At 47.7% G+C, this 19,306-nt stretch overlaps 1 protein-coding gene across 2 annotated transcripts in view; it reads right to left on the reverse strand.

The window, feature by feature from the left end:
• Positions 1 to 15,968: 15,968 nt before the first annotated feature.
• Positions 15,969 to 19,306, reverse strand: part of CIMAP3 (ciliary microtubule associated protein 3) — an 87,069-nt gene continuing 83,731 nt past the window's right edge. For both annotated transcript variants that reach the window (XM_073560746.1, XM_073560745.1), the window contains 2 exons: positions 17,729 to 17,846; positions 15,969 to 16,366 (listed from right to left, as the gene is read on the reverse strand). In XM_073560746.1, coding sequence (XP_073416847.1) covers positions 16,298 to 16,366; positions 17,729 to 17,846 — 187 coding nt within the window. In that variant the 3' untranslated portion in view covers positions 15,969 to 16,297. The remainder of the gene's footprint in view (positions 16,367 to 17,728; positions 17,847 to 19,306) is intronic.

A 19,306-nucleotide genomic window follows, 5' to 3' on the forward strand; every position in this document is an offset into this window, starting at 1 on the left:
GCTGCTTCTATAAAAAAAAATATAAATATTTCTCTTGGAATGTGAATATGAAAAAACAAATGAAAAAAATTAAGGCATAACCCTTCCTGCAGTCCGTTTTAAAAATAAAAGCCCCACTGGCTTTTCCTGAACAATCCCAGGCCAGATAGCTTGATCAGGTCCACGCTTACTTTTATTTTACCCTATGACTCACAGGCGTCCTGTTGTGACCACAAGGCACTCCAGCGAGTCCTGGGGGGAATACACAGCGACCCCTACATGTGACACTGGTCACTGCCTCACAAAGGGTTCAAACACTCTGACTGCAAAATTACGTGCACTGCATGATGTGAGGATTCTTTGGTGTTTGGACCGATAGCTTTCTGCAAGATTGTGATTTGCATATACGTGTAGGAGGGAGGGTCCCCGCTGTGGAACCGGGCCGGAACTAAGGGGACTGTCACCAAGGTTCCTAGGGAGACTGTTTCCGGGGGACATAATTAGAGGACGGACCGGAGCGAGTTCTAGAAGGAGTAGGGGCAAAGCCAATATAAAAGGAGCTGAGGATGCCAGCAGGGGGCACTTGACAGAGTGGGAGAGAAGGAGCAGGAAGACTGGGGGCGCCAGAGAGCAAGAGCCAGAGCAAGAAGGAGTGAGCGACCACTAGAGGGACTGGAGAGAGACTCACCACGGACAGGAAGGAGACGGCACCAAGCCGACCAGCAGAGGGACCCCGACTGCACGACCTCGCTTCCCGCGGATGTCACTGCCCGACTCCAGCCCAGCTGCGGCCTGCCCGCTGTCACCCGCGGCCTTCACAGCCCGACTCCATCCCGCGGCTGCGGCCTGCCCGCTGCCACAGCCCGACTCCAACCTGCGGTTGCGGCCTGCCCACTGCCGTCCATGGGCGCCGCTGCCCAAATCCAGCCCACAGTTGCGGCCTGCCCATCGCCACCCGCGGTCGCCACCGCCTGTCTCCAGCCCGCGGTGGCAGCCTCCTCGCCTCCACCCTTGGCCGCTGCTGTCCGGCCCCAGCCCGCGGCTGCGGCCCACACATCTCGGGCCCCAGCTGTCGCCAACCCGCCTCCGCCGGGAGGCGCAGTGCAGAGGAATGGTACAGGGGCCAGTTGTGCCCACACTCCACCTGGGCGTAGGAAAGCTAGAAGCCTGCATCAGATCCTCATCGGCTGGGGCCAGCAGCTAAGATGCCGAAGAGACACAGACCACCACTCTGCCAGACATCAGAGGAGGATAAGTGACACGTTGTAGTTGATAACTGGACCCGTAGTCGGCCATACCGCGGCCCCATAGTTACCGATTTCGACCGGGTAGTCGTGATCGTGTTACCGGTGTATTATTGTTCTGATCCCTGCGAGGATAACTGTTGTTAGCTTGTCAGTTACTCAGGATAGCTCTTATAGGTACAAATATATATATAAAAGTTACATTCTAAGTTCACTCCGACTCCCGTCTCGTCACTGCATCCCGCGTACCTGCGATACCTACATTTGGCGTAGTCGGCAGGATGCAGTCTCCGAGCGTGAGTGGAGATACCGGTCTAGTTTATCCTATGCTGAGTAACCTGCCCAGGTTCTCCGGCACCAATACTATGCTGTGGAGCTGGACGGAGCGGATGCAGGGGCTGTTTAGGATGCATCCAATGACCCCTGACTTAGAAGCAGAAGAAGCCCTTATGGCGTTGGACGGGGAGGCCCGGGATTCTGTAATGCTAAGGCACCCGGGACAAAGAAATACCTTCATCAGGGTGTTACAGATCTTGGAGGAGACCCATGGGGACCCGACTGATGTGGGAGAACTGAGAACCCGCATGTTTAGTCGCATGCAGAAAGAGGGGGAGACAGTGATGCAATATATGAATGTTTTGCAGGAATTGCTTGTAGTCATTGAGAGGAAGGATGGGGTTGGCGTGGGGACCGTGGACGTGACATTACATGACCTTTTAGTGACCAGGCTACGATACGCCCTGACGAAACAGGTTCTGCGAGAGCGTGTGCGAGTGGACCCGCATCTGACCTTTTCGAAGATAGGAAAGGAGACACGTGCTCAGGAACAGGAGCAAGGGGTGACAGTCCCTGTGGGAATGGCCCGGAGTATCGAAGCATCCGTAAGCGCCCTGGGTGAACCCCACTGGGTACAAGAGATGAGGCAAGAGCTACGAAGTATTAAAGGTGAATTGGCCGAAGTGAAAAAAGAGGCCAAGGCCACAAAAAGTTGGCTAGGGCCGGGCAGGGAAAGCACAAACTATCGCGGCCCTCGCCAAAGTCGGTTCCCACGACCACTCGTCTGTTACGATTGTGGAGGATTGGGACACTCTGCCGAAGAGTGCCCAAGTTGCAGGAGGGAGCTACCCCACTGGCCATTAAAACCAGAGGACCCAGAGCTGGGGGGATGCCGCTCGAAGCCAGAACCCACCACGTGGGGTGATGGAAGTCACAAAGATCTAGTTGCAAAGTGTCCACTAATTTGGGCAGAGTTCAAAGGCCGTGCGATACTGTGCTTGGTGGATATGGGGTTGCAAGTTACTACCATGCCAGAAACTTACTACCGGCAGCACTTCCCCGAAGCCGCTAGGCCCCAATGGGGGTCCGTGATAAAGCTGGTGGCCGCCAACCACCTACCAATCCCCGTCGTCAGAGTAGCCTGGATGCAGATCTTGATGGGCGGCAAGCAATTAGGCTGGTGAGGTGTGGTCCTGACTCAGGGGGACCTGTTGTGAATTCTCTTGATCTGACTTCTGAGTTGGGGCTCCCTTTGGTGGTTACTGCGGGTAGTGGAGCTGGCCGGGTTGAGAGAAGTCTTCCACCTGACGACAATGATTGGAAATCAGGGGTTACTGACTGGGAGGATATAAGTGAGCAGTCTTCCCTCAGTTGCTGCTGGTGATTAGTTTCTTCCTGTTTTTTTTCTGAGGTCTGCTGTCTCCTGCCTGATCCTGCATTTTTCAGCTGTTGTTCATTTGCTAATCCTTTGCATCTGATCTGGTTTTGCCTCTATCTGCTTTGCTGTGAGGGTTCAGTGTGCTCCCTGCTGGGTCGGTGCTGGACCCCGCTCCATGTGTTACAGCTTGTGTCAGTTTGTTCAATCCCCTGTTATATTAGACTCTTGCTTTGCTGCCAGTTCACACCAGAATGCTGATATAATGGGGGAGAGGTCGTGAGACCTCAATGGTTTTTTGTACATCAGACGTGTTGGATTTTTTAGGGTTTTTGCATGATTGCAGACAGTGTCTTTCCTTTCTTATCCTATCTGGACAGTTTGGGCCCCATCATTTGCTCAGTCTATTTTCTGCCTGCGTTTGTGCCTTATCTTGTCTCGCTGACATTTTATGTTTGGGGGCTATTTCTTTGGGGTTCTACTCCGGGGCAGTTTAGATTTCACCTTTCTTGCTTTAAACTTAGTTAGTTTTCCGGCTGTGCCGAGGCATCTAAGGCTTCGTAGGTACGCCCCACGGCTACTGCTAGTTGTGCTGTTAGGATCAGGGGTCTGAAATCTGCTAAGTTATCAACCTTTCTGGTTTCCTGGTGGCCTAGCCTATTCCTGCCATCCTCCTCGGTGACCTATTCATAACAGGGACCCAGGCGAGAAACAAACTGTCACCCTGGGCATGAATATACTAAAGGAGTTCGGCAGCCTTCTCCTCAGTGAACCCGCCCAAGAGACTTTGAAACAATGGAGCTCCCATACGCCGCAGGGGCAGATCTTTCAGCAGCTGGTGCGAGTCCAAGATGACTGCCAGGAGGTGCTAGGGTGAGTGATCGCGCCTGCGGCTCCTCAGCTCGTGCTGCCGCCAAGACAGACAGTGGTCACCCTGCCACTCCAGGCCCATGTGCCTTTGGAAGGAGTGGAGGTGCAGGTGGAGCCATACTTCTCTGAGAGCTTACCCCCCGGGCTCCTGGTGGCTCGTGCCCTAGCCACTTTGCGGAAGCGGACAGCCCTCGTGCGCTGTGTCAATCTGGAGGATCAAGACATCATCCTGAAACCCCCAACGGAAATGGCAAAACTGGTGAAACCACTGGAAGAGGTGCTCCCGGTCCCGGCAATACAGCTGGGGATGAGCGTGAGGGATCCCTGGGCCGTGATTGTACGCTCCATTCAGACCGCAGGGTCGCCACATGAGCAGGAGGGGTGAGTAATTTTGGAGAAGATGCGAGCAGAACTCTCCGGACTAGAAGCCGTCCCAAATACACCAGGTAGACGCTCTTCTGGGCCATTACCGAGAGGCATTCGCCAGCCACGAAGACGACTTCGGGTGCACCACAGCTATCACCCACGGCATCCCCACGATATCAGCAGATCCCTCCGCAATTATACCAAGAAGTGAAGACTCTGCTGGGCAAAATGCTGCAAAAGGGGGTTATCCGGGAAAGCCAAAGCCCCTGGGCAACCCCATCATGCTGGTGCAGAAGAAAGACGGCACGCTACGGTTCTGCGTGGACTACTGGAAACTGAACACTTGTACCATCAAAGACTCATATCTGCTTCCCCATATCGAAGAGTCCCTGTCAGCCCTGGGGAAGGCAAAATATTTTTCTATCCTGGACTTGGCCAGCGGATACTGGCAGGTGCCAATGTCAGAGGACGATCGTGCAAAAACCTTGCCCATGGGACTGTTCGAATTCAATCATATGCCATTCGGCCTGGCCAACTCCCCAGGAACCTTCCAGTGACTAATGGAGTGGTGTTTGGGTGGCCTAAACTTCAAGACCACTCTAATATACTTGGACGACATCATCATCTACGCTGCCACGTTTGTGGATCACTTGCAACGTCTTGGTTAGGTGCTCGGTCGGCTACAAAAGTACGGGTTGAAGGTGAAGCCCCAGAAATGCCATCTGTTTCACACGCAAATCGAATATCTGGGTCATGTTCTTTCCGCCGAGGGAGTGAGACCGTCTATGGAGAAGTTCGCTGTGATGCGGGAGTGCAAAAGAAAAAATGAAAAAACCCTGCTATAATTAAATAAGTAAAAAGCAAAAGTGCATTTAAATCATACAGAGTTCTTAGTAATACTGTAATTGATCAAACATAGCATAAAAGCGTCCCACCATCGACAAGGTGACTCTGTGGTCGGAGCGGTCCTACACTGTCTAGTATTAATAACCTTATCATGTGTCAAAGTTGACGTCTGTGTGAATTAGGGCAGACAAGGACCGGGTCCCAACCACTGGACACCAATCAGGGGAAGCCTTTAAATACAATTTCCAGCTCAGGAGAGGGAGGCCACACTCCAGCTTGCACAGAACGCAAAAATACAAAGAAAAAACAAAAATTGAGCTTGGGTTGAGTTAGTACACATGCAGCATATAAATGCATGTTCACATGGCCATAAAGCATACAAAACCTACAAAAGACAAAATGAAAAAAACCCTGGTATCATTAAATAAGTAAAAAGCAAAAGTGCATTTAAATCATACAGAGTTCTTAGTAATACTGTATTTGATCAAACATAGCATAAAAGCTGTCCCACCATCGACAAGGTGACTCTGTGGTCGGGGCGGTCCTACACTGTCTAGTATTAATAACCTTATCATGTGTCAAAGCTGACATCTATGCGAATAAGGGCAGACAAGGACCGGGTCCCAACCAGTGGACACCAGTCAGGGGAAGCCTTTAAATACAATTTCCAGCTCAGGAGAGGGAGGCCACACCCCAGGTTGCACAGAATGCAAAAATACAAAGAAAAAACACAAAAATTGAGCTTGGTTTGAGTTGGTACACATGCAGCATATAAATGCATGTTCACATGGCCATAAAGCATACAAAACCTACAAAAGACAAAATGAAAAAAACCATGCCATAATTAAATAAGTAAAAAGAGCTGGAAATTGTATTTAAAGGCTTCCCCTGACTGGTGGCCATGTGAACATGCATTTATATGCTGCATGTGTACCAACTCAAACCAAGCTCAATTTTTGTGTTTTTTCTGTGATACGGGAGTGGCCTACTCCCGAGACGGTAAAAGATGTACGAACCTTTCTGGGGTTAGCCGGATTTTACCATCGCTTCGTAAAGAACTTCGCCGGCCTTGCCCAAGCCCTGCAAGACCTGCTGAAGGGAGCCCCTGCCGGAGCTAATAGTTGGAAGATTCAGTGGCGAGAACCGCAGGAAGAGGCCTTCCTAGATCTCAAAACCACGCTCTTGGAAGCCCCAGTGTTGGTCTACGCGGATTTCTCACAGCCGTTCATACTGCACACCGATGGGAGCCTACACGGGCTAGGAGCTGTATTGTCACAATTCCAAGATGGCGGGGAAAGAGTGATCGCTTATGGGAGTCGATCACTCCACGGCTCTGAACGTAATCCCAACAATTACAGCTCCTTTAAGCTCGAGCTTCTCGCGGTAGTGTGGGCCATGACGTAGCAGTTCGCGGAGTACCTGGTAGGCTCTGAGGTGGTGGTACGAACTGACAACAACCCACTGGCCCACCTCAACAATGCCAAATTGCGGGCCCTCGAACAACAGTGGGAGGTCTGAATGGCCAAATTCTAATACAAAATCTTCTACAAACGGGGAGCGGAGAATGTGCATGCTGATGCCCTCTCCAGAATTCGATGTACGACTCCTGGGCGAAGCCGAGACGACGAGCTGGAAGGAGAAGAAGCGCCATTCACTTCGGCCCCCGCCAGGATGACGGCTGTAACCTGAGAACAATCCCACGTAGGACCCGCAAGGGGCATCTTAGAACAATCCAGGGATAAATGGATCCAACAACAACAAGAAGATGGACAGATTGGTCCACTGCATCAATGGGTGGCCACAGGCCGGCTACCCAATGATGCCCAAAGACAGACATTGACTCGGGACACTTTGCTAATGCTACGTCAATGGGAGAAACTGGTAATCAAAGGAGGACTATTGTACTGAAAGGCAGTGCTGTGCACAACATCAGCGACAGCCTGGCAGGTAGTAATACCGGGAGCCCGGCTCACTAAACTTGCTCGTTAGGCTCATGAAAAAGGGGCTCATTTTGGGGCACAAAAGACTTTTCAGTGGCTACAACAAATGGCCTACCATCCCTGCTTGCAGGCCACAGTGGAAGAAGTTTTCCATGCATGCCGCCCATGTGAATTAACTAAACCACCCTAGCAACAGGCTCCAGTCCAAACCATAGTAACAGCAGCACCCCTCGAACTCTTAATGATAGACTATTTAACCATCGGTCCCTCCCACCAGGGGTATAAGCATTGTCTAGTCATGGTGGAACATTTTACCAAATTTGCCGTGATGACCCCTACCCAAGATCAAACTGCGGAATCGGCCGCCTACGCGATTTGTAAGAACTTTACCAAGTATACGGCTGCTCCCAACGAATCCATTCAAATCAAGGTGCGTGCTTCCTTGGAAAAGTAATGGAAGAATTACACCGCTCATATAGTATCGATAAATTCCGGACCACTCCGTACCACCCTCAAGGAAATGGGGCCTGCGAGTGGTTTAATCGGACATTGATCCAAATGCTACGCACCCTGGAGAGTGACCGGCAAGCCCACTGGCCCGAATACATCCCCGAACTGGTCTGGGTTTATAACAACCGGGTACACCGAGTCACCAGCTACACCCCGTACTCGCTACTATTTGGCCGGGAAGGCAAAGGAATCACTGAGGTGGAGTTTAACCTGGAGGAGGAACAACCATGGACTGGAGTCTCCTCGTGGGTCCGGAATCACCGGTATCGGCTACAAACTCTGCACCAAATCGTCCACACAAAACTTTCTTACCTGGAACAGGGAAGACTGTTGTGAGCTCATCTGTTCATTCATCTTTTGTGTCCGAGGATCTCCCTCTCCTGGTGAAGGAAGGTAGTGAGGCTGATTACCAAACACCTGATCAGGTGGATGGTGACTGGGTAACGGGAACTTCTGACTGGATATAAGGCAGCCGACGCTCTTCTGAGTTGCTGGTGATTTCTCTGCTGGATTCTTGGAGACCAGTCTGATTCCTGCTTCCCAAAGATAAGTTTTTGTTCTGTTATTGAACTTATTAGTTTTGGATTTGTTTACCTTGTTTTTTGGAGTTCAGCCATCCCCGGCCGGGGGTGTGCTGGATTCTTTTTCCTTGATCAGTGTTCTCTTTTGCTCTGCTTCCAGAATATTCTGAGTGCTGATATAGGGTTTGAAGTCTAATGACTTCAGGGTCCTTTTTGCTTATCAGTTGTGTTGGTAATATTTTTAGCAGGGTTTTCTCGGATTGCAGACAGCAGCTTTTCTATCCTGTCCTTTTTAGTTAGCTTGGGCCCCATCGTTTTCTCAACCTATCTTTCTATCTGTGTTAGTGTTTTCATCTTGCTTCACCGTCATTATATGTTGGGGGTGCCTATTGCTTTGGGGTCTGCTCTGGGGCAGTCAGTTTTTCCCTTTTCTCTCTTTAGGCTTCTCTAGATCTCCGGCTGTGACGAGGTGTCTAGGATCACCGTAGGAACACTCCATGGCTACTGCTAGTTGTGTGATAGGATTAGGGGTCTGCAATCCGCTAGTTTCCAACCTCTCTGTTTTTCTGGGCTGAGCTTGTGTTTTGTTTCTTCCTCCTCGGTAACTCAATCATAACAGAATCACCAGCCATACCACAGATTCTAGGGTACTCAAAAGCAGGAAGGAATTGTTTAAAAAAAAAAAAAAGGAAAAAAAAAAAAAGGTGTCAGATTTATTTTTTGTGTGTATATTTTTTCCTCTTTTTCTCTGAGGCCGTAGGAGGAATATTTTTTTTTTTTCTGATGGAGTTTAAGCAATTGTCTGATCATGTGGAGCAGCTTGCTGCTGAGGGGAATTTTCGCCTATCTTGCTCGTTCACACGCTGCTGAACCAAAAATCCCCACTCCTGATGTGTTTTTTGGGGATCGGTCTAAATTTTTGAATTTTAAGAATAATTGTAAATTATTTCTTGCCTTGAAGCCTAACTCATCGGGGAGCTCTGCGCAGCAGGTTAAGATTGTCATCTCCTTGCTGCGCAGCGATCCCCATGTTTGGGCGTTTTCTTTAGTATCAGATGATCCTATTCTAACAAATGTGGACGCATTTTTTCAGGCCTTGGGGTTGTTGTATGATGAACCTAATGTGATTGATCAAGCTGAAAAGACCCTGTTGGCATTGAGCCAGGGTCAAGATTCTGCAGAACTGTACTGTCAAAAATTCCAAAAGTTGGCGGTCCTCACCACTTGGAATGATGGTGCCTTGGCAGCTCTCTTTTGGAAGAGTTTGTCAGAAACCGTAAAAGATACTATGGTGGGATTTCCTGTTCCCTCTGGTCTTGACGATTCTATGTCATTAGCCATTCAGGTTGATCGGTGTTTACGTGAACGTAAAATTGTACTGGAAATGCTGCCACCTGTTGAACAAATGTCTGAACCTATGCAATGTGATAGAGTTTTGTCTGGGGCGCAACGTCAGGAGTTCAGAAGGCGTAATAATCTGTGTTTTTTCTGTGGAGATGCCTCTCATATTATTTCTGTCTGCCCTAAACGAGAGAAACGTTTTGCACACACATTTGCTGTAGATGGTGTACAACCTAAGTTTCTTCTGGCAATTTCTCTGATCTGCTCCCTGTTCACAATTTCTGCTAAAGCCTTTGTGGATTCAGGAGCAGCCTTGAACCTAATGGATTTAGATTTTGCTAAACGTTGTGGTTTCCCTATGACACCCCTGCGGACGCCTATTCCTTTGAGGGGTGATGCTACTCCTTTGGCGAAGAATAAACCTCAGTTTTGGACCCAGGTGGTAATGCGGGTCGCCCCAGGCCATCTAGAAAATTGCAGATTTTTGGTGTTGCATAATTTGCATGATACCATCGTGCTGGAGTTCCCCTGGTTGCAAATCCATAATCCAGTTTTGGATTGGAAATCTGTGTCTGTGGTGAGTTGGGGTTGTCGGTGTGCTCTTAGTGACACTCCTGTTTTCTCCACCTCTCCCCAGTCGCATGAGGTTCCTGACTATTTGGCCGATTTTTATGATGTGTTTAGTGAGAGTAAGTCTGCATCTTTGCCTCCTCATAGGAGTTATGACTGTGCAATTGAGCTGAGTCCGGGGTGTAAATTTCCCAAGGGTCGACTTTTTAATTTATCTGTACCCGAACATGAGGCTATGCGTTCTTATATTAAGGAGTCGTTGGAGAAGGGTCATATTAGACCATCCTCTTCACCCTTGGGTGCTGGGTTTTTTTGTGGCCAAGAAGGATGGTTCATTAAGGCCCTGTATTGACTATCGCTCCCTTAACAAAATTACTGTTAAATATCAGTATCTGTTACCCCTGATTTCTGACCTATTTTCTAGAGTTGAAGGTGCTTGCTGGTTTACCAAGCTTGACCTCAGGGGGGCGTATAATCTTATTCGCATTAAGCATGGGGATGAATGGAAGACAGCGTTTAATACTCCAGAGGGACATTTTGAGTACCTGGTGATGCCTTTTGGGCTCACTAACGCCCCTTCTGTCTTCCAGTGCTTCATGAATGATATTTTCCGGGACTTTGTGGATAAGTTTCTGATCATCTGTTTGGATGATATTTTAATCTTTTCCAGGGATTGGGACTCTCATGTGGAACATGTTCGGACTGTGTTCCGGATTTTGAGGGAAAACTCCCTCTGTGTTAAGGGATCGAAATGTCTTTTTGGTGTACAGAGGATTTCATTTTTGGGATTTATTTTGTCTCCGTCAACTATTGAAATGGACCTGGCCAAAGTACAGGCCATTTATGATTGGGTGCAGCCCACTTCTTTGAAGGCTCTCCAGAAGTTTTTGGGTTTTGTTAATTTTTATCGTAAGTTTATAGCCAATTTTTCTGTCATTGCCAAACCATTGACTGATTTGACTAAGAAGGGCGCTGATGTGCTGAATTGGTCTCCAGAGGCTGGTTCTTCTTTTCAGGAGCTGAAGCGGAGGTTCACTTCTTCTCCGGTTTTGCGACAACCCGATGTCTCACTTCCATTTCAGGTTGAGGTGGATGCTTCAGAGACTGGTGCAGGAGCTGTTTTGTCCCAAAAAGATCCTGTAACATCTAAAATGAACCCCTGTGCCTTCTTTTCCCGAAAGTTCTCTTCTTCGGAATGCAACTATGATGTGGGGAATCGAGAACTGTTGGCTCTGAAGTGGGCATTTGGGGAGTGGAGACATTGGTTGGAGGGAGCTAGACATCAAGTTGTGGTCCTCACTGACCACAAGAATTTGATCTATCTTGAGTCGGCTATATGCTTGAATCCGAGACAGGCCAGGCGGGCCTTGTTTTTCACACGTTTTGATTTTGTGGTCTCCTTTCTCCCGGGCACTAAGAACGTTAAGGCTGATGCCCTCTCTAGGAGTCTTTTGGCCGATTCTCCTATTGTGAGCAAGCCTGCTACCATCTTAGGTGAGGGGGTGGTTCTTTCTGCCATCTCGCCTGATTTGAGATGTGCTCTGGAGAAGTTTCAGGAGGATAAGCCTGAGCGTTGTCCCAGTGGTAGGTTGTATGTTCCTGACCAGTGGAGGAGGAAAGTCATGTCTGAGGTTCATTGCTCCGCATTGGCTGGTCATCCAGGTATTTTTGGTACTAGAGATTTGGTGAGTCGGTCTTTTTGGTGGCCTGCCATGTCTCGTGATGTCAGAAATTTTGTGCAGTCCTGTGGGACTTGCTCCCGATCTAAGCCTTGTTCTCGTTCTAGTGGGTTGTTGATGCCTTTGCCGGTGCCCAGGAGGCCATGGACCCATATTTCAATGGATTTTATTTCTGATCTGCCTGTCTCTCAGAGGATGACTGTTATCTGGGTGACTTGTGATAGATTCTCTAAGATGGTCCATCTTGTACCACTCCCTAAGTTGCCATCTTCCTCAGAGTTGGTGCCCTCGTTTTTGCAACAGGTGGTTCGCTTGCACGGGATTCCAGAGAACATTGTATCGGACAGAGGAGTTCAGTTTGTCTCTAGATTCTGAAGGACCTTTTGTTCCAAGTTGGGAATTCAGTTGTCCTTCTCCTCTGCATTTCACCCTCAGACCAAAGGGCAGTCGGAGAGAACAAACCAGACTTTGGAGGCTTATTTGAGATGTTTTATATCTGCTGATCAGGATGATTGGGTCTCATTTTTACCCTTGGCCGAATTTGCTTTAAATAATAGAGCTAGTTCTGCCACTTTGATGTCACTCTTTTTCTGTAACTTTGGGTTCCATCCTCGATTTTCTTCAGGGCAGGTGGAGTCTTCTGCCTGTCCAGGGGTTGACACTGTGGTGGAAAGAATGCAGCAGATTTGGGACCAAGTGGTGGATAAGTTGTCTCTTTCCCAGGAAAAGGCCCAGCGGTTTTCTAACCGGCATAGGACCATTGGTCCCCGGTTTAAGGTGGGTGATATGGTCTGGTTGTCATCAAAGAATATCTCTATGAAAGTGGCTTCTCCAAAGTTTAAACCTAGATTTATTGGACCTTACAAGATTTTGGAGATTATTAATCCGGTCTCTTTTTGGTTGGCTCTTCCTGTCACATTTAAGATTCATAATATGTTTCATAAGTCCTTGTTGAAGAGGTTTGTTGAACCAGTGGTTCCTATGGCGGCACCTCCTGACCCTGTGTTGGTTGAAGGTAACATGGAATATGAGGTAGAGAAGATACTGGATTCCCGTCTGGCTAGACGGAGACTCCAGTGTTTGGTTAAGTGGAAGGCTTATGGTCAGGAGGATAATTTCTGGGTCTCTGCCTGGGATATTCATGCCGAAAGATTGGTGCGTGCTTTTCATCGAGCTCATCCTGATCAGCCTGGTGGCTTGGATGAGGGTTCGGTGACCCCTCCTCAAGGGGGAGGTACTGTTGTGAGCTCATCTGTTCAATCATCTTTTGTGTCCGAGGATCTCCCTCTTGTGGTGAAGGAAGGTAGTGAGGCTGATTACCAAACACCTGATCAGGTGGATGGTGACTGGGTAACGGGAACTTCTGACTGGATATAAGGCAGCCGATGCCCTTCTGAATTGCTGGTGATTTCTCTGCTGGATTCTTGGAGACCAGTCTGATTCCTGCTTCCCAAAGATAAGTTTTTGCTCTGCTATTGAACTGAACTTGATGGATTCTTTTTCCTTGATCAGTGTTCTCTTTTGCTCTGCTTCCAGAATATTCTGAGAGCTGATATAGGGTTTGAAGTCTAGTGACTTCAGGGTCCTTTTTGCTTATCAGTTGTGTTGGTAATATTTTTAGCAGGGTTTTCTCGGATTGCAGACAGCAGCTTTTCTATCCTGTCCTTTTTAGTTAGCTTGGGCCCCATCGTTTTCTCAACCTATCTTTCTATCTGTGTTAGTGTTTTCATCTTGCTTCACCGTCATTATATGTTGGGGGCTGCTTATTGCTTTGGGGTCTGCTCTGGGGCAGTCAGTTTTTCCCTTTTCTCTCTTTAGGCTTATGTAGATCTCCGACTGTGACGAGGTGTCTAGGATCACCGTAGGAACACTCCACGGCTACTGCTAGTTGTGTGATAGGATTAGGGGTCTGCAATCTGCTAGTTTCCAACCTCTCTGTTTTTCTGGGCTGAGCTTGTGTTTTGTTTTTTTCTCCTCGGTGACTCAATCATAACAGAAGACCCCGTCCTAACCCGCCGAATTCCAAGTAGGAGATCGTGTACTTGTACTAGATCAGCGCCCCCAAAACAAATTGGAACACCGCTGAGAAGAAGGTCCCTTTCGGGTACTGCGCCGAGTATGCCCAGATGGGCCAGTGTACGAAGTACAATCTGATAAAGAAGGAGACCACCCTACCCATACCCTACACCGTATTATGTTATGACCCTGTACTTCCACGGACCCTACATGACCCAAGGCTCCTCCTCAGGTCCCAGAACCTCCGCCAGCAGTATGGAATGAGGACGATGAGGAAGACCTTCCAGCGGTACAAACGGACACTCCAAAAACTGATGCCCCAGCAACCCTAGTCAATCCACCATCTTCCACCCCCTAGAGGATGCCACTACCGTCGAACCACAGCACTCCAATCGGTCCACAGCTGGCAAACTCCCCGAACGCTACGAACAGGACCAGTTTGTGTGGCAGCAAAGACTTTCACATCAAAAAGCAGGCCCAGTCCCCTCCGAGCCCTCGCCCGAGGACTGGCAAGCATACAGGATGGGGTACTGTAGGAGGGAGGGTCCCCGCTGTGGAACCGGGCCGGAACCAAGGGGACTGTCACCAAGGTTCCTAGGGAGACTGTTTCTGGGGGACATAATTAGAGGACAAACCAGAGCGAGTTCTAGAAGGAGTAGGGGCAGAGCCAATATAAAAGGAGCTGAGGACGCCAGCAGGGGACCCTTGACAGTGCGGGAGAGAAGGAGTAGGAAGACTGGGGGGCACCAGAGAGCTAGAGCCAGAGCTAGAAGGAGTGAGCGACCACTAGAGGGACTGGAGAGAGACTCACCACGGACAGGAAGGAGACGGCACCAAGTCGACCAGCAGAGGGACCCCGACTGCATGATCGTGTTTCCCGTGGCCATCACTGCCCGACTCCAGCCCGTGGCTGCAACCTGCTCATGCCACCCACGGCCACCACTGCCCAAATCCAACCCGCGGCTGCGGCCTGCCTGTCGCCACCCGTGGCCTCCACTGCCCAAATCCAGCCCGCAGTTGCGGCCTGCCCGCTGCCACCCGCGGCTGCTGTTGCCCAAATCCAGCCCACAGTTGCGGCCTGCCTGTCGTCACCTGCGGTCGCCACCGCCCGTCTCCAGCCCGCGGTTGCTGCCTGCTCGCCGCCACCTACGGCCACCCGTTTCCGACTTCAGTCCACGGCTGTGGCCTGTCCGCTGCCACCCGCAGCTGCCGCTGTCCGGCCCAAGCCTACGGCTGCGGCCCACACATCTCGGGCCCTGGTTGTCGCCATACCACCTCCGCCGGGAGGCGCAACGCAGAGGAACTCTACAGGGGCCTGTTGTGCCCACACTCCACCTTGGCGTAGGAGCGCCAGAAGCCTGCGCCAGATCTTCATCGGCTGGGCCCAGCGGCTAAGACGCCGAAGAGACACCGACCACCACTCTGCCAGACGTCAGAGGAGGATAAGTGACATGTTGTAGTAGATAACCTGTAGTTTCTGGATAGTTACCGGTTTCAACCGGGTAGTCGTGATCGTGTTACCTGTGTATTATTGTTCTGATCCCTGCGAGGATAACTGTTGTTAGCTTGTCGGCTACTCAGGATAGCCCTTATAGGTACAAATATATACAGTATATAAAAGTTATATTCTAAGTTCACTCTGACTCCCGTCTCGTCACTGCATCCCGCGTACCTGCGATACCTACATACGCAGTCACCAGCCAACTAGATGAGCGCGGTCTTACTCAATGCAAGTGTATTGACCGAGGCCGGACTCAGTCCATTCAGAAAGTGAATGGAAATATGTAAAGTAAATATGCAAGTATGATAGTGCTGAGCTGTTAGAATAGCACAGTAGCCCCCTGATTTGTATACTTTACTAACTATGGAGCTTACAGACACATCAATGAGCTGATACAAAGGAGGACAGAGGAGACAAGCTGCTTCACAAATGGGGTGAGTGGGAAAGAGGAAGAATGGAAAAAGGAAAAGGAGGAAATGCTTTTAGAATTTTACAACGTTTTGGGGTATCGACCACAGCCTTGGTTGACTGGTTTTATGATAAATGTGAATTTGGGACAGTTGTAGTGGTAAATTGAAGGGGGCAGAGCTACAGTTCACATATTGCATTAGTAACATGCAGCATGGGAACCGAAAAACATGCATCTTGGTGAGCAAACTTGTAGATGAAAGTGGATATAGAACCCGCACTGCCAAGGATCCAATATACAGTAGGAGAACAGATGCTGTATGGATGAAATTTTATTTGTAAACATGCTTTGAGGTCATCACATCTCTTCATCAGGACAAACCACAGTGATCATTGTGGTTTGTCCTGATGAAGAGGTATAATCACCTCAAAACTTTTATCTGCAAGTTTTCTTACTATCTGTTTGGTGGATCTGCAGCAGCTGCCTTTGATTAAAAGCCAATAAAGGGGTTGCGACTTTCACAACCAGGTGAGCAATTCCTATTTTATTCTTTCCTTTGTAATTGGGACAAGACCCTATTGTGCTTAATGTCATTCCAGTTTTTATCTACACACATGCATCAGGGTGAGTAAAATTACAAGAAAATTTAGGTTTACACATGATTTTCATGAATTTTTACCAAAAAGGATAAACTTTGTGTATTAAAAAATGATATCCCATTTAAAGTGTTATGTTAACCCATTCTAGTAACTCGATAAAAGTGCAACTGAATTACAGATATATAGGTGCTTGCTTCAGTAAATTCACTGATAACAGATGAGTAATGAGCCTTCAATGATTGAGCTGACATCCATTTAATCATAATAGAGACTCAGATATGCCACTCGATTTCTAGTCTTACGAAATTCTTTGTCTGTTAGAAGCTATAAAAGGAAGTAAAGAAAACAAAGTTAGCAGCTTATCAATAAAAAAGACATTAACGGTTGTAACATGTTATAGTGGGTCTGTCAGTCAAAAGTAATGGCCCCTTTACACGCATCAATGTCCCAGCGATCCCACCAACGATCCGACGTGGATGGGATCGCTGGGACATAGTTAGCTGATCGCTGGTGAGCAGTCACATAGACAGACTCACCAGCAATCAGGACCAGCGAGTAAGCTGGTATCCAAGGTAAACAGCGGGTATCTAAGAGCCGTGCGGCTCTTAGATACCCGCTGTTTACACTGGAAACCATCGTGCATGCTGGTTTCCATGGTAAACAGCGGGCAACTTAGAGCCACACGGCTCTTAGATACCCGCTGTTTACTTTGGAAACCAGCTCCCAGTGTCGCTGATCATTGGTCTCTCGCTGTCACACGCAGCGATGCGCGCTGGCCAGCGGGAGACCAGCGATCAAAAAATGGCCCTGGACGTTGGAGCGCGATCAGCGATACCCGGCAGGGGGGCCGGTCGCTGATACATGTCACACACAGCGATTTCGCTGGCGAGATCGCTGTGGAGTCACAAAATCAGCGATCTCGATGGCAATCTCGCTGTGTGTGACGGGGCCTTAAGGTAACTACATGGACAAACAAGGGACTTAGCACCTATACAGAAATCCTGCACACTGTCTGGGGCATGTGAGCCCACAGTATTACTATAGCAGTGTATTATCTCTGCTGCTGCGGCTGCTTGCTACATTGACTCATCTGTCAGTGTATTGAGCGGTCACAGAATGAGATGTGAGAGTACTGAGCTCACTCCTGCATAAACTTTATGGCTTCAATTCATCAAAGCAATGTCACCAGAATTCTAGAATAAATTGATTTGAAAAGTTACAAAATATTTGCGTTACTCGGAGTGGTTCAAAAATTTGGAGACTTCTGGCTTCTTTAAAGCCAGTTTCTCCCAGCTCTGCCACAATAATCCGCGAAGCGCAGAAGGTGAAGGGGGCAGTGACACCACAGGTATTCTAATACATGACATGCTGAAGTGTTCCTTGTGCCAAAAATTTTACTCCAGTCCCTCACTGGAGGCCAGATTTATGAAACTGTCTTACCGAAAAATCAGCCAATCACAGCACAGCTTTCTATTTTATCAGAGAAAATACAATGTTAAATCTGCTCTATGATTAGTTTCTATGTGTAGCAATGACAACTTGTGTAGATACCTTTTTTATTGTCTTTCTGATATTTTCTATTACTGCATGTTGTCTTGTAGAAGTAGTTATGTTTTATTTAGATTAGAAGATTACGGCTTCCAGACCTAGCCCAGGTTATTTCTCATTGTAATCTGTGACTCTTACCTCTGACCTTAGCGTTTTCTTTTCCAGAGATGGCACCACCGACCACTCAGGTGATCCAAACCTTCCTGGCCAAGACACTTTCCTACCCTGCTTAGTAGAATGTTCATATGCCCCAGGACTAGAAAGATATTAATTGGTGTTTGACATTTGTAATAAGACTTTACTAACCTAGACACATAAAAGAACATTGGCTTGTTGCTTTATATTTATATGAAGTTGTTTTGGTATAGTACTTATTTTAGAGTCTTGGTTATTCTGTACGCATGTTCTTTTCTCAGTTCTGGTGATATACTGTATTTTTATTATGAAATTGGTTTGGTGATATTCTTATGTAAAAGGCTTAAATTAGGTGTTGCATTGATGTTCTAAGCTTGGTTTTGGTGCTGTAATTTTGTTATTAACTTGGTTCTAGAGATAAATTTATATAATGCGCTTGTTCTGATGCTGCATTTATGTTAGGCTACTTTCACACATCAGTTTTTTGCCGTCAGGCATGATCCGGCTTTTTTTTAGAAAAAACGGATCCGGCATAAATTTTGGAGAACTGTAGAAACGGATCCATTTTTTTGCTGGATCCGTCTCTGTTCCTGGAGGCTGGCCAATTGGATCTGAGCATGCGCAGACTTAAAAAAACCGGATCCGGCGCTTCCGGCTTTTTCGCCGGAGACAAAAAACGTTACAGTAGACGTTTTTTCAAGACGCCGGAATGAGACAAGTTGCCGGATCCGGCAAAAAACGGATGAAACGCAATGCCATCCGGCACGATCCGGCGCTAATGCAAGTCAATGGGGAAAAACCGGATCCGGCATTGCATTTTGCCGGATCCGTTTTTTCCAAAAAAAGCCGGATCGCGCCTGAAGGCAAAAAACTGATGTGTGAAAGAGGCCTTAGCAAACTAGTTTTGGTGTTGTATTTATGCTATCAGCTAAAGTCTAGTGCTTTACTTGTGTTTTGAGCTTTTCTTGTTCTGTATTTATGTCAAGACATTTGTTGTGGTGCTGTATTTATTATGTCAGTATGGTTATATTCCTGTATTTATGGTTCTGGTGCTGTATAGAGACTTTGGTTTTAGCTGTACTCATGTTCTAAGGTTATTGTGTTGTATTTATGTTGTAAATTTGCTTATGATGCTCATTTTAGAGGCTTAGATATGATGTTCTGTATATGTTACGAGCTTGCTTCTGTTGCTATATTTTTGTCATGAATTTGATTCCGGTTCTGTATGCATGTAATTGGCTTGGTCTTGGGCTGCATTTATGTGATTAGTTGTGCACCAACACTAAGCTTATAAGTATATAGCCAGAACTAAGCAGATAGAGTAAGCTTATTAAATGCATACAGAACCAGAATCAAATTTATGCCAAAAATATAACTCCAGTAATGAACTCATTACATAATAAAGCCCCAGAACCCAAATCAAAACCAAAATATAGCTTCAAAAATCAAACTCAATGTAAAATGACAAGTTATTTGTTTATTTAAAATTATATTTGGTGATTAATATGAGTTATTTATAATTATTTGGTTTTGGCTCTTTTTTTATGTTATGGACTTGGTGTTATTGCTGTATTTATATTT

Source organism: Dendrobates tinctorius, unplaced genomic scaffold, assembly GCF_039654945.1.
Source record: "Dendrobates tinctorius isolate UK_male_01 unplaced genomic scaffold, ASM3965494v1 ptg000304l, whole genome shotgun sequence".
Lineage (NCBI taxonomy): Eukaryota > Metazoa > Chordata > Amphibia > Anura > Dendrobatidae > Dendrobates > Dendrobates tinctorius.